The following is a 16585-nucleotide window of genomic DNA, read 5'->3' as shown; positions in this document are numbered from 1 at the left end:
AATTTGCTGTCAATCCATCAAGTACATCCTTCCCATTAAAATTGTAACTACTTGTGATTGTCATTGTAGAAGTTACATTACGTTATTATTGTTTAATTTTAATTATATTACGACAATTATATTATTACACATTGCAATATGATAACAGTAATAATTAATAGTGTAATGATTACATATTTGAATAAATGCAACACAAAAAAATATACTATTTTTCTTTTGCTTTTTACTACTCTGAATGGGAAGTTTTCTAAATAAAATAAGTGAGAATTGATTGCTTTCTTGTGCTGTGAGTAGATGTCAAAAACGTAAAGTTGGATGGAAGCATTTTTTTTAATCGGCGAACTTTACTTTTTTGACATCCACTCACAGCACAGTCAATCAAAAATTAACCGATCAATTCTCACTTTTTTTCGGAAGCTATTAGTTCGTGGAACTCAGCCGTAATTCAAATTTTCATAGTTAGATCTAATCTTCACATTTTCCGTCGACTGGAAATATGGTAGAAATGTAGCTGCAGGGGGTCCACAGGAACCAGCAAAATTTTGAAAGTGGTCTATGAGAAAAATAAGTTTGGGAATCTCTGGTCTAAATCCTAAATACAGTTATAGACCGTCACCCTTCCTTCGTACAGGTAAAAATGTATTTGGTACAGTTCTTAGCTTTAGATGACAAACATCGCGAGCCGTAATTTTTTTTTCTCTTATTTTAGGTAGCTTTCATAAGAAAGCTACCTATTGTAATGGGTACTATGATTCAAGTTCCGGAAAATTTCAACATATCTTTGCGTTTCACATCTCCCAGCCCCTTAATGGTCAATATTGATTCATTGGGATGAAAATTGGGCTTTTACGAAAAAAAAGTCGCTATAACTTTCTTATTAACTAAAGTAACAAAGTCGTTTAAGGTTCTTACTATACTTATAAGAACCTAAAAGATATCTAGAAGATATTCTAAAAATTTTAGATATATAAAATAAAGTATTTTAATCAATCATCATTTATGAAATATTTCTGAGTGCTGGCTGTTGATGAATCTCTAGATTATGTTCACACAGTACTAGATATTAAATTAAAATAGTAGTCTAAATAAAAACATTGTCATTACAATCTACGTTTCCCATCGATTTTTTTTTTTTTTTTTTTGGAATAGGAACATCTGGCAATCTGTTTTAAAAAATGTAACATTTTTTTCTGTTATTGGTTTTGTCAATGTTCTCTTCATACTGGAAATGTAATTTACCAACGATAATTGTAGTATAACTGTTTCTACTATTTTATAAAACGTGTTAGTCGTATTGATGACATAATTAAATTTTTAAAATAAAAAATTATTTCTTTGTTTTAATCATGTTTGGAACAATTTATTATCACAATTTTTTAGTTGAATTTTTTTCTTTTTTTCTTCTGTAAAACTAAAAAGTGCACATCCATTTTTGAATAGATTTTGAAATTGTTAAATTCGTTTAATAATTGTCAAACTACTTTGTTTGACAAACTACTTTCAGTGTAATGACATTCAAATTCTGGAACGAAAATATATTTTTTTTTATGCTAGAAGAGTTTTTGATAATTTTTTTCCTTGAATTTCAATTTTGATTTTTTGGGTTTTATGTCTTTAATTTTATTATACGAGAAGGGAGCCTTTTGCACAACCTAACGGAATTAGGTAACTTTTATATAGTTTCTTTTTTCTATTATTTTAGTTTATATATTTTAAAGACTTTAATAAATTTTTATTATATGATTTATATTAATTTTAAACCTTATAAGTTTTATTATTTTAGAGTTATTTTACCTTTTTATTAAAGAAAATCCCGGGCGATGATAAGGCACAGACGTTTTTAGCCCCCTTTTTTTACTTGTTTTTTTTTTTTACTTGTAGATATCGCCACATATGCTTCAAGTTTGTGCGTGGATATATTAATGTAACGTATGAAAAATGTCGTGCCAGACCGGGATTTGAGATAATAAGATTTTAAAACTTACTATAAATGATTTGATTTGATTTCAAATAAAGATAGTAAGGAATAACATTTCAAATCTTATTTTTAAAATTAACCTTAATATATATTATAATAATTACCTTAACAAGACATTTTCAAATAGTGCAATTAGAAAAATACAACCTGCATATAATCATAGAAATATATATTTTTTTGCTTAAAATACGGCTGAATGTTGTAATTATTTATCATTTGAAACAGCGGTAACTTATTATTATCTAAAAAAACATATATGAGTAATAATAATAAAATTAATCATATAAATTTGTTTTAACCAAAAAAGAAAAAAAGAATTCTTACCTCAGCGCTTCCGTATAATGTGTTCTTGCTAGTTCAGGTTTTCCAGTATCTCTTAGAAAATTCCCCAAGTTATAATGCATTTTTGCATTGTGTGGAAGCGCTTGTATTCCAGCTCTAAAACAAGATAAAAATTAAAAATAAACATTTAAAATAATTAGTTATAATACGATTCGTTCGGAAAGTCGCTGTGCAGTATGTTTTGGAATTATATGGTACATTCTGTTCTTTCTGTTAAGTTGGTTGCCCTGTTGCATCGTTGGCCGTTGCTCAGTAATAAACAAAGACGTTAGATGATCTTGAGTTGTGTTTTAACACGCGTCGTTTCGTTTCGTGTTGTTCCGTTTATCGAAATCAATATTTGCGAGAACGTAATGGGTCTTTCGGTAAAGGAACGCATTTTTCTCCTTCAATACGTTTTTTATGAAGGTAATTTTATTATAGTAATTTAGTGAAACACAAATTTACCGAAAGGTATACAGATACTCCTATTCCTGAACGTAATACTGTTCAAACTCTATAGAAATATTTCGGGAAACAGGATTTGTTGAAGACGAAAGAAGTGGAAGATCACTGTTCTGAGCAAAGTGGAAGACTACCTAATAAACGAATGATATTTGGATGCTATGGCCAAAATTCAATCAAAATCAAACCGTAATTTAGCATAGTAATAAAATATAGGACTTGCTATACATTAAGATGTAAGAAAAAAACTGAAACTTTTCCCTACAAACTAATGTGTGTTGAAGAACTCAATCTTGTCAATGCTTTAGACATTTTATCGACAGAAATTCAATAGGTATTCTCGACATTAGTTTTTTTTATAGATGAAGCGTTATTTCATCTGGGAGGTTAAATTAATTCACAAAATACATTACAACGATCGAAAACTATCTCCCACGAATTAAACGAACAATCTTTACAGGAAACAAAAATTGGATTCCTAGTAGGTGTGAGCAGAATGCGCATTGCGAGACCAATTTTCTTTTTGAAATAAAGTTAATATAATCGTTATTGTTCTGTTTTAACAAACTTCATTAATCCGTTAACAGAAATGGAAATCGATCACGGTTGGTTCCAACAAGATGATGTCGCAGTGCACACAGCTAACAGGTCGATGACATTTTTAGGAATTGTCTTTCGTGAACAAATCATTTCGAGGCATTTGTGGCTTGCACGATCTCCCGATCTGATTAATTTCTATGGAAGGCAGCGAAACAAGACCATCGTAACAGACCGTGCAGGATTGACGAACTAAAAACCCCTATAACGGCATAGGTTTGAGATATGCCAATATATGGCTGGTTAAAGAGTTTGAAAACAAACTGAAACGTGTGTAGTATTGTACTGATGTTAGAGGAGGTCATTTTTAACACCTTTTATAAACTATTCTAGTAATTGTAATATTCGTTTCTGTAAAGTAATGAAGTAAAAATACAAAGTAATAATTAAAAAAGTTTCGTCATTATATTTACATAATTTCAGTGCACAGCAACTTTCCAAACGCGCTGAAATTTTATAAATTAATAATTTATCAATAATTTCTAAAAGAAAATTTTTTTAAAATTTTCAAAGTAATTATTTTTTAATCATTTTGTACAAAGATCGATAATAATTTATAATTAACCTTACGTAGTCATAAAATATTTCAATTCAATTAATATGTTAAAATTAAATCTTTAGGATTTTTTTTTTATTTTCCGATAAAGTTTATACTGCTTCAGAGTAGAATTAAATTACACGTCATAAATCTGAAAATTGAACCATAAATATAAAATTATTTAATATCCCAGAAACTAGGACTCTACAGACATAATAAAACGGTAGTATAGTGTAATTACAAATTAAAGGCAAAAATTTTGTATGATTTTCCTTTAGGGAAATTGTTGGTAATAAAATTAATTATAGATGTAATTTAAGTTTTGGTGCTGTCAGAAAAATGAGTAGTTTGAAAAAATATTAGTAAAATTTATTGACTTTTAATAAATCTGGTTATGTAACTTATAAATTATAGAGAAATACATATTTTAAATAATAAAAAATAAATAAATCTGAATTCTATTTTCCCTGTTGAAATAACAATGAGAAAATATTACAAGGAAAATATATTTTTTTTATACTTTAGTTAATTTGACTGGATTCTTAACTATTTTCCATTTCCTTCTGTGCAAATATTAAAACTCGAGAATTAAACTGCTGTGCAATTTATTTCCACTCGGTTAATTTTAAATACCATGCAATCCATTAATTTATAATTTTAAATAAAAATAACACGAAAAGATAAAAAAATAATTACTTTAATACCATTAATTTAAATAAAATAAAGTTACAAATATTGATTTATTTCCTTGTACGAAGTAAAGGAAGTATTGTGATCACGAAAAATTTAGGTTTTTCAGATTTTAATGGAATTATCCATTTTGACCATCCCTGAATCCATTTTGTGAAAATTTTCAGAATGTTAATGTTCGTAAATACGCGCGCGCGTGTGTGTGCGTTCTGTTTTTGCCACTAAATCACCTTATATATTTATAATGGTTGTTTTTCTATGTGGTTTCTTTTATTGTCATCTAATTACGGATATAAAATAATCTTTACAATTTTTTCCATCCTAACCCCGCACCCAAGGATCGAAAACAATGTAAAAGACAGCCCAGGGGGTTGTGTACTCAAACTGGCCTCCCCGTTCGCCGGCCATAATTCTAGTCCGACAGGTCAGCCCGTGGGTTAGATGTTTTCATTGCCTGCCTGTAACCCTTAGGGCGGGGTATCCATGCTCGACTATGTTGTTACTGGACCCCACTCCAGAAGCCGGCACTCGGTCTTGACGCCAATGCCTCTAGTGAGAGCACTCTGTGTGTAGGGCACTCACACCGACCGGGTCTCGGTCTCTTTCGCGAAGTGATGTGGGAGTCCCAGTGACTCATCACTTCCGCCCATCCCTGTAAGCACAGACGAACGGCAGCTCCGCAGGGGGCTCTCCCACAACCCCTCGCCGTCCCACCCTCCCTGGCTTTGTGCTGGATTATCCGTGTCACAAAGCCAGTTACCGCACAAATCTCTTTGCCCCTGATAATATACACTTTATGATTGTGTCAACTGTAAGGGGCACAGTCGCCAACTCACAGCAGCGACGTCAGCAGCCCGCGTCCGGCAGTCGAATGCGACATGTTCCGGAGTATCGAGCTCTCCGCAAGGAAGGCTATATGGGTCATTAACTCTCCTCCTGGCATGTAAGTATATCCAAACATGTCGTGGCCAGATAAAAATTGGGTTAACTAGTAGGTGAACCCACCAAAGCTGCGGTTGACCCAACGCTCGATCTGCCGGATCAGACGATGTGTACATTGACCCGTGGAGGGCCAGCCCTAGAGGACCTGCCATTCTCGGAACAACCGCCTAGGCATATCCAATAATCCCAATCCTCATCCCGGCTAGTTTTTAAATAGAGGGATGCCCGCAACGACTAACACTGCTTCAGTCAAAATTGAAGAGTATGCTGAAACGATACGGAGAGCAATCCGCCTCTTCACACCCTCCTGTACCCGCTGATCTCGATCGCACCCCAGAGCTTTCACCAAACAATGACCACATATAGCAGTACAGAATTGATCACATGGCCGTACAATTTCATTTTGGATGACCAAGGGCCAGCCACGTTGCCCAGCAACCTATTCAGTACCCGCACCATCGCTCCTGCACGATCAGATGTCTCTCGCCCGTGTATGGAAAACGTACGCCGTCGGCCAAACCCGCAAATACTTCACCGATTCCACCTGGGGTACTAAGGCTCCGCCAACCATGATCTGGATCGGAGAAAGAGGACGCCTACCAGCCAGACAGATGAATGATGTTTCCTCAGGAGACAAGGTTAGCCCCTTATCCATCAACCAGTGTTGCATTAGGTTTATAGCTTCATTGGCCGCTGTCACTACGTCGTATACAAACCTCACCCATACTAATTATGCCAAATCGTCAGCAAATGCCACCGATACAACACCTCTAGCGGTAGCACCCCATCAAACACCAAGTTCTATAACGTCGGACTAAGTACTAACCTCTGAGGTATCCCACACGTAACCGGAAAAGAGAGCTGCGAATCCGTTGAAGCAGACGTCTTTCTTACATGTACCTTTGTACCATTTGCCGTACACCTATGTCCACCTGCTTGTCCCGTAGGGCCTCGAACACGGCAACCTGGCACCACGATTTGAATGCATTCTTCACAATTACGGGTATGTTTCTCGTGCGCCAGGTGCCGGCAACCGCCGTCTCTACCAGCCGATACACACATTTTACCGCATCGGGGGCGGACATCCTATTACGAAAACCATAATGGTTTCTGGAGAATCCACCATTATGCTCAATTTTTTGCTTCAGCCTAACATGAAGCACCTTTTCCAATAGTCCATAAAGAATTCGTCAGGCTGAACGGTCGATAAGTGGGGGAGGCCTGCTGCTCTTGCTTCTGTAACAACACCAGACGGTACTCTTGCCGTACTTTTGGAATACCCCAAAACATATCGTTCATGACGTTCAGATAATCTTTACAAAATTTGGAGCCCCAAACCTCACCAAGCGGCTGGACTCAACCAAAAGTCAGGCATTTTTTAATGTGTTTCTTCTTTCGTTTTTTTAGTAAAATCTTTAAAATAGAAGCTTTTTTTAGTAATATCAGATTTGAAATTTTCGATTTAACCTCAAGCCAATATTATCTTGAAAGTATAATGCGGAATTTTTCTCAACATATCATTAATATATTAGTTATATTTTATTTATAAATAGCCGCGTGACGGGAAATTACTACAGCTGTGTTGTCTTCTTTTTAAATATAAATTAGCAACCAAAAAGAAAATCCTAAAATATTACCAAAAATCCTTTCATATCAATTAGAATTAAATTAAAGAAGATAGAAATCAACCTGGCTCACGCCGGCTTGAACTCACGTCATACAAAATTTTAAAAGGTCTAACAGTCCTTAATCTGCAAAACCTACCCCACAGACATTTTTAATCCAACACGTAGGTCACAAAAAAAATATCAAAAAAGCATATACAAATTTAAAAAAAAGAAAGATTAAAAGTCACCCCAACAAAATTTATTAACAAAAAAATGTTTAAGTTAACTACAGAAATATAAACGCTAAAAAAATAAAGATTTATAGGATTTATTCTCCTACTTCAACAATTAAGCTTTTTAACATGAAAATAAAATTCAACAAAAACATTTTATATTATTCGTAAAAATAAATGCTGGAAAATACACAGTTTTTATTTTACAGTTTTTATCAAATTATATATAAAAAATTTAAATACCTGTTCAGAAAATCACTAATTTTGACGACATTGAACAAATTTAAAATGAGCTAACTTAAAATTTACAAACAAATAATTACAAATATTTAGATAAATATGATTTTCTTAAATATTAGAAGAATGCACCTTTTTTCAACTTCAGTATTTTTTTTTTTATAAAAATTCGATTTCTTTGTCATTTTAAGGAAATCTACTGGAATTTTCACATCCGTTAAAGTATTTTTTTTTTCGTTATTAACAGTGAATAATTCTGTAAAAAGAATTGAGAGGAGAATGATAAAAGTGTTACAGAAGACCAATCTTGTTTCAGGAAAAGTACAGGGAAGAGAAAAGCAATTTTATCGCTATATTAATAGTAGAAAGAAAATTGAAGAAAAACAAACCAACATACTCAGCGTTTATAAACTTAGAAAAGGCAATTGATAATGCACACTGGAATAAAATGTTAAGCTTAATAAAGAATTTAGGATTCAAGTATAGAGATACAAGAACAAATGCTAACATTTACAGAAACCAAACTGCATCACCAATAATCGAAGAACATAAGAAAGAAGCCGTAATAAAAAAGGGAGTCAGAAAAGGATGTTCCTTATCCTCGTTACTTTTTAATCTTTACATAGAACTAGCAGTTAATGATGCAAAAGAACAGTTTGGATCATGAGTAACAGTGAAAGATGAAAAGGTAAAAGATTCTACGATTTGCTGATGATATAGTACTTCTAGCCGAGAGTAAAAAGGATTTAGAAGAAACAATGAACGTAACGGATGAAGTCCTACGCAAAAAATAACGCATGAAAATAAACAAGAACAAAAATAAAATAAGGAAATGAAGTAGAAATAATGTAGGTGGACCATTGAATATAAAAAAAGGAAAAGAAAAGATTAGGGAGGTAGAAGAATTCTGTTATTTGGAAGCAGAATTACTAAAGATGGACGAAGCAGGAGCATTTTAAATTTCCGAATAGGACAAACAAAACGAGCTTTCAGTCAGAAATATAATTTTCTTATATCAAAAATTAATTAAAACATCAAGAAAATATTTTTAATAGTATATCTTTTACCGTAGCTTTATATAGAAGTGAATCTTGGACGATCGGAGAACCTGAGAAGAAAAGATTAGAAGCTTTTGAAATGCAGTGCTATAGGAGAATGTTAAAAATGAGACGAGTGAATAAAGTGACAAATGAAGAAGTGTTGCGACATATTGATGTTGAAAGAAGCATTTGGAAAAATAAAATTAAAAGAAGAGACAGACTTATAAGCCTATAAGTAATACGTAGCCACGTATTAAAGCATCCTGGAATAGTCGTTTTGATATTGGATGGACAGGTAGTTGGGAAACATTTTGCAGGCAGGTGACGTTTGGAATATGTAAAAGAAATTGTTAGTGATGTAGGATGTAGGGGGGTATACCGAAATGAAACGACTGGCACTAGATAGGGAATATTGGAAAGCTGCATCAAACCAGTCAAGTGACTGAAGACTAAAAACAAAAAGTAAACATGAATAAATAGATTGGTCAGCAACATTTTATACAGTTTAAATATTCTAATAATTAAACATTTTTTTAATACATATCAAGATTTCCAAGATTATAAATTAAAATCGACTTTGCATTAAGTACAGATTAAATTAAGTATCACTTTTTTCTAATTGGTAGAATACGTTATATAAAATTCTAAATGATGAAGATGATAATATAAGTTCTCTATTCTTTAACAAGCCAAAGATTACACGTGTAACTTTCTGCATTATAAACGCGTAATCAAAGTCTGACTTAAGTTAAGCCGTAATGGCTTGCATAATCTTAATCCTAAGTAGGAAGCAACGACTAAGACTTAAAGAAGATAGAAGGAGATGAAGATAATGTTTTTAGTTACGGGAGGAGGAAAACGAGTTTCTATGAAAAAGAGGGAAAATATAAAGAACGATAAAGGGAGAGAAAATGAGGGAGATAGAAGTGCCATTCTCAAAGGAAATGCTGTTAGCTGTACTTCTTTAAGGTTTGAACATGAACAGTCTTTTGGAAAAAGAGAATAAATAAGCTTGTAGATCCTTTTTTTTCTCACTTTAACGTATAGTGTACTACTTACCTAAAAAAAGGAAAGAAATAAAAAACCTTTCGTGGATTTATTTATTAGTTTTATTCCTAAGAGAACATCCTTCTTCTTTAAAAGACACTGGTAAAGTTAAAAATAAAAATTTTATGTATATAATTTATTCTGTCTTATCTGTTTGTGTTTATTTTTCTAATCGACTTTAATTATATATTAAAAATTATTTCGTTATTTGAACATCTATACTGCTATTTAATTAAGTCAATTAATTAATCTCACAATGACTGGAATGACTCAAGAAATAGTATCCTGAAAATTAAACGATAGGAAAAAAAATAATTGACAAGGCAACGTGTAATAAACTGGTTTCTATAAACCATGGATACTAAACAACTGTCGTTGGATGCAGTTTCAATTCATGATGGCTTTCTTATTAACTAAGGACAGTTGCTGTCATTTGAAAATTATTTAAAGAGAAGTATAGTGAATTTTTACGATGTTTTACCAATAACGTTTTCTATTAAGTAATAGCCTGTGTTTGATTGAAGCAAAGTATATGATATATAAAAGTAGGATTCTGTAGAGAGAATGACAGCAGATTCATAATTAGTAAAAATAATTGTTTTTTTTAAAGTTTCACATATATATATATACACACACACACAGAGAGAGAGATAGAGACAGAATATAAATAATAAATTGTATCCTAATAAATTACAATAAGTAATTTAATCCACAGACGTAAAAGATAGGATTAAACAAATAGAAATCCTAGCAAAATATGCAGCTAAATTCGGTCTAAAGATATCTAAAGAGAAAACTAAATTCATTTCCAACCAATATAAAGAAACATACTATACAAATAACAGGAAAAATAAAAGAGTAAAACATTTTAAATACGTAAGAGAATCTGTTACGGACAGTGGAATACAAAGAAGGAAACAATCAAACTTCGAAATGGTGAATTAAAGATGGCATAAACTTTGTTACAGAGACTATACAACAACAAGAGCATCTCTACAAATGGAAACTATAATACAGTAACCGGAAGAGAAGTACAATTCAAAGCCAAAACAGTTTCCTTCAAAAACAAAGGACAAGAGGGGGAACTTGAAAAGAAAGAAAGAATGATCCTAATGAAGATTCTACGGGGAAAAAAGAAATGTGGTGAGTGATGGGTTAAAATAAGTGATAAAAGATCTACAAACATATTAAATCAATAACAAAAAAAAAAAAGAAAACACTTGATACTTGATAAGAATAGACGGTAATAGACTAACCAAATAAAGTTTTAAAATTATACGCTAAAGAAATCTCTTATCCTCTGCTTAGAAGAAATCAAGAAAGACATAACCGAAGTTAGATTTTTAGAAACGGATATGTTAGATAAAAGCAAGTACAGGAAAATTGTTGCGACGTCGACGGGACGCCCTTGGTTAACAGCGTTGCGGTAGATTTTAGAACGAGGGTGGACTGTATGTGTTCATAGGTGATGAATGGAAGACAACACCTTGTTGACTACTCAAGGATCGTTTAATTGTACGCCGTCTTGGCGGTTTAAAATAATTTTGTAATATAACACTTGTAACTTATAACTTAACGTTAAAGATAGCAAACATAAACTAAATAAAAAATTAAAGTATTGTTCATCCGAACATAAATTGAGAGAGTCCATCCGGAGGCGACCGCCTTGGGTCAGGTATGAGTGTAGACTGGTTAGAAGCAGCTTGTGACGTAGATTGGCGTGATGGTCTGGCGACCATAGTTTGCCGTGGGCACCGTAGCCACCGCTAGGTTTCAGCACCCGAATGGAAGAGGGGGTGAAAACGTAACAAAAATAATAATTGGAATATATGGATTTCCAGGAGGCTAAGAAAATAAAAACAAAAAAACTAAGAGTCGAAAAATCACATCTGCCAAAAATGGGAGAAAGAAGAAAAATAGCCTTGGTAAAAAAAAAAGAAATGTGAAAAAGAATTTGTTGCGCAGTCCCCAGTAGATTAATTAGCACTTAATAATAATAATAATAATTTTATTCTTATATAGCATTGCCGGGTCTTCTAGTTATTAATAAATAAATAACTACTACTCCCAGTTATTAATAACTTTAAATACATTTAAATTAAACAAAAAATGTAAAAAAAAGGAGATGAAGCCTGAATCGAACCGATGTGCCTAAGAAGAGCCGATGTCCCTCTTCCTCTTGTAGATCCAAATATTTAATTAATTAAAATTTAATTTGGCTATAACTCTGGAGCCAGTGAAAATAAGTACCACTTATGATATCGTTGAAAATCTTCCAGCGACGTCTTATTACTGCAGTTAAGAAAAAGTCCATATCTGAATTTTTTTGATTTTGGGGTTCTTTGAACATTTTTGGTAAAGTCGATTGCAATCAAAAAGGGAGGTGTATAACCTCTGTTGTTACAATAGTTCTAAATCCAAAATATCAACATTCTACGGCTAATCGTTTTTGAGTTATGCGAGATACATACGTACGTAAATACAGACGTCACTCCGAAACTAGTCAAAATGGATTTAGAGATGTTCAAAATGAATATTTCCGTTGAAATTTGAAAACCGAAATTTTTTGCGATACTTTCTTTAATTCGTACAAGGAAGTAAAAAGAAGAAAAAGTGGATAATTTTAAATATATCACAGAATGAATCAACTGGTATTCTTTAGATAAAAAGTCGTTAATAGTTACTACTGTAAAAAGAGAATTATTTTTCAAGATAATGAAAAACATTTATAACAAACATTCTACCATGATTCTCAAAATTTCGACGCCATAAAAATGTAATAAAGCCAGAAGCACTTTATACGGCAAAAATTTTAAAATTGTACAACAAATGTCTATTAGAAAATTTAGTAAAGAATGAAAGAAAGGAAAATTATAAAAAAAGTTTAGATATTAAATTTCTAAATAATCAGGCAAATTAATTCCAAATAATAAATTTTGATTAAAATTGAAACAAAAACTTTCCGACACAATAAAGTAAAGATGAATTGCATTTTATTCCTGTATATTTAAAATAAATAATAGCAAATTAACTAAGAAAATTTGCTGTCAAGTCAAAAATTTGACTTGTCAATCGCGGATCTACCTTCCATTGTTGACTCCACCATTTTATATTGTCTATATATTTTGCGGCTACGAATTGTAATTTAGAGGCTCACCATTAAACTTTCTACGGAACACACTTCCAAAGAAAAAAAAAAAAAAAAATTGACAAACCGTTTATACAAGCCCAGGAAGATTTATAAGAACTGAAGAAAACAGAAGAAATTATAAAAGAAAGAGAAATTTTAAGGATAATTTTATAAAATGAGAATAAAAGGTTCCAAGAAGAGCCAAAGCGCAAGAACAACAGAGATAAACTTTCTGAAGAACAAAGTAAGAGATATCAGAAAGAATGATGATGAGGTACTGGGCTGATAGAATCGCGAAAAACAAACATAAATGAATAAGTGATTTAATGTGTTGCAAAGTAATTATTCGAAAAAAATAAGATGTAATTTTTCAAATTATCAGTAGTACGGTTAGTGACCAGAACCCTGTATGATATATACACTCTAATTTCTTAATTAATAAATAATAATATGTACATGTATTTTTTAAACAGTTAATTAATTATGAAATGATAATTAATTAATAATACCTAACATTACTGGTTCATCAATATTAATTAATTAGTATACGAATTCCATTCAACATGACGTATCTAATAATATGTTATATATTGCTAACTTACATATAATTGCAAATGCAGTACTGAGAAATCAATCTACCCATTATATAACGCATGAGTATCATCTTATTATAATAGATTATAGTCGGAAGCGTAACCCACTATAGTCGCATATAAGCGCACGGGAACAATCCAATTTCACAAAATGAGTATGAACATACAATTATTATGTTTTAACATTTCAATTTATTATTTATTAAAATAATATTACTAAAAGTAAATAAACATAGTTATAGTTTGTTATGATATTAGATGAATATTTATATGTAATAAAGCCGTTTTGATCGCTATTCGTACCTAAAATTTTCCGGAAGAAAGACAATGATGCTTCCACTTCCATTAAAAAAATGGGAAATTTTTGAGGAATTAGGATAATTATCTTCTAGTCGGTAAACTTTTCGTTAGGCTTACTTCGTAGCATCTGGATAAAAAATAAGCTACCAAATTATTTCACTGGCAACTTTCATCTTTTTATGACTGTGCAACAAATGTCTATTAGAAAATTTAGAAAAGAATGAAAGCAAGGAAAATTATAAGAAAAGTTTTCTGATCATTTGGAAGTATATTTGTGTTTTTTTTGTTTTTTTTTTTTAATGCAGGTTTCACAACAATCAAACGAGTCTGGTTTCAAATTTAATCCTAAGAAATATAATCTTTGGTGTAGCGTCTCTCCCGAGGAATTGTTTCTGGTTTTATAAGGTTGAATTTACAATCTTAAGAACACAACATGCTGTTGGAATATATGTAAAAGACAGAAGAATAAAAGAATTTAAAGTGTACAACACTTGTCAAATAATCAATTTAATAAACTGCTTTATGAAAATAAATAGCAGACCCGGCAATGCTTCGTTATTGCTAGATTTGATTATATATATATTGAATGAATACAATTGTAAGTTTGATAAAACATTAACAAAAGGAACATTACAGAACTTCACAAAATTTAAGCTTTCCTTTTTCCCTTTTACCCATTCTCCTTTTCCCCTTTCCCCTTTTACTTTTCCCATTTTCATTTTTACCGAATTCCATTTATCTTTCCCCAATTTTCCCTTTTATCCTTCCCCCATTTATCTTTCCTTTATTTCCCTTTCCCCTTTCTTTTTTTGTTTTCCCTTTTCAATTCTTTTCCCGTTTTTCCCTTTTTTATTTTTTCCATTTTCCCCTTCTTCCGCTTTTCCCTTCTTCACTATAACCTTTTTCGATCTTTTCCTCTTTCCAATTTTTCCCTTTCTCCCTTTTCCCCGCACGTAAATCTGTCCACTAATTTTTTAGTCTATAGTGGAAATACATATCGGAAACATTGAAATGGAATCGTAAAATATTTACTACACCGTGTGTTGCTTTTACTTCCAACAGGTAGCACTGTTTTTCAGAAAAAGTATGTTGTTACCTGTCACTGGTGAGACATCGTAATTATATAAATAGTAGGTATATAAAAACACGCGCATATTCGAATGCAGCGTTGTGTCAACATTTTAAAGCAATCGGGGAAGAAATTTCGGAGATTTAAGATTTTGAACAAACGAACATTTTTATTTATTTACAGTCTAGGTTAAATTAATTTCTTCTTCTTTGATTATAGCCGTCTTAGGACCACGTAACAATTTAATTTCGTTTTCCATTCTCGTTTTCTTATTTTCCAGTACACTTTCATCTTTTCGCTTTGCGTTTTGTCGTTTCCTTGGACTACTGGTTTCCTGTTCTTTTAGCCTTTCTACCTTGGAATCTTTCTGTTTCTTGCACATTCCTAAGAAAAACATCGTTTTTGTTATTTCATCCCTTTTTATGTTATTTCATTCTATTTTTTTTTTTTTAGATTTCTTTGATCCAGCTTGTTATTAACTTATTTTCCTGAAGGTACATGAAAATCTGTTTCGTTAACCTGTTGTAATTCATGTTATATAAGGGCCAAATAAAAATCCATATTCTTTTTCTCATTGTTTCCGAAATATTTTGTACGTTTTTATACAATTCATCATTACTTCTTATTTTCATTAGTAATAATAAGTTTCTAACGGACGCAATAGTTACGTAAAAATTCTGTATTAATTAATTTTTTTTAATATATAAAAGCAAACGATATATCTGTATGAAATGTAATTATTACACGACTACCCAAAAAGGATTATAATATATGTAGGGTGTATGTTTCTTCCACCATAGCTGCTAACCGATATAGATGTATGACCTCGCGTTGAATCCTTACGTTACTGGGAATGTCGTAGGATATATAAATATGTATAATATATATATATATATATATATATATATATATATATATATACGCACGCGCGCGTGTGTGTGTGTGTACTGGCTGCCCAGACAGTAACTTACGTTTTGAAACAAAAAACCAACCAAATATAAAAAAGAAATTTTATTATATACATTTGAAAGGGACAATCATAAACTATTTTTCTACATAGTCACCATTTAAATTGAGACACTTATCATAACGATGCACAAGCTATTCAATTCCTTCTCTGTAGAAATCTGCGGCCTTAGATTTTTGGCACAAAACATGGGATAACCAAACTTTCCCGATACAATTTCATACAGTAAACTTCGGGAAATTTAGGAAATGAGGCGAGAACACGGCGATTTTCACGAATTTTATCGTTGATTTTCATCGGCAGTTCATCAGTCACAAGGCTAGGCCGACCACTGCGGTCCTCATCATGAACATTGGTGAGGCCATTCTTAAACTGAATACACCATTGCCTCACTCCATCCACACTCATTATTTCATCTCCATACAACTCACAAAGTTGCCGATGAATTTCAATTGGTTTGAGATTTTTTGCCAGTAAAACCTTAACCACTAAACGCACCTCACAACTCGCGGGATTTTCTATTGAAACGCATTTTTCAATAATTCACAACGAACAAAGTAGATAAATCACAGTCCACATGATACGACAGCTTGATACGTACCGAGCGTAGAAACATTTTGATGCCAAGATGGCGGCTCTATCTCCACCCACCTCCACGCTAGGCACAAACGTATGTTATTTTATGTATAGCCCTTTTATATATGTTTGAAAAAAATGTTTAAATTTGAAAAAAATATAATATTTAAAAATACTGTATACAAAATTGTCATCCGCACGCTCTTTAATTAGTAATTATTCTATATACATATATATATAGTATTAGTAATTATC

The 16585-nt window shown here is 31.9% G+C and overlaps 1 protein-coding gene across 1 annotated transcript in view; it reads right to left on the bottom strand.

Annotated features, from left to right (window-relative positions):
- LOC142332489 (protein O-mannosyl-transferase TMTC1-like) overlaps positions 1–16585 on the bottom strand; it is a 755673-nt gene that overhangs the window by 190747 nt on the left and 548341 nt on the right. Inside the window, exon 10 of the mRNA XM_075378938.1 lies at positions 2303–2416. Coding sequence (XP_075235053.1) covers positions 2303–2416 — 114 coding nt within the window. The remainder of the gene's footprint in view (positions 1–2302; positions 2417–16585) is intronic.

Source organism: Lycorma delicatula, chromosome 11 (assembly GCF_047948215.1).
Source record: "Lycorma delicatula isolate Av1 chromosome 11, ASM4794821v1, whole genome shotgun sequence".
NCBI lineage: Eukaryota > Metazoa > Arthropoda > Insecta > Hemiptera > Fulgoridae > Lycorma > Lycorma delicatula.
Note: the sequence above shows the minus strand (reverse complement) of the source record. Positions and strands in the feature narration are given on the sequence as shown.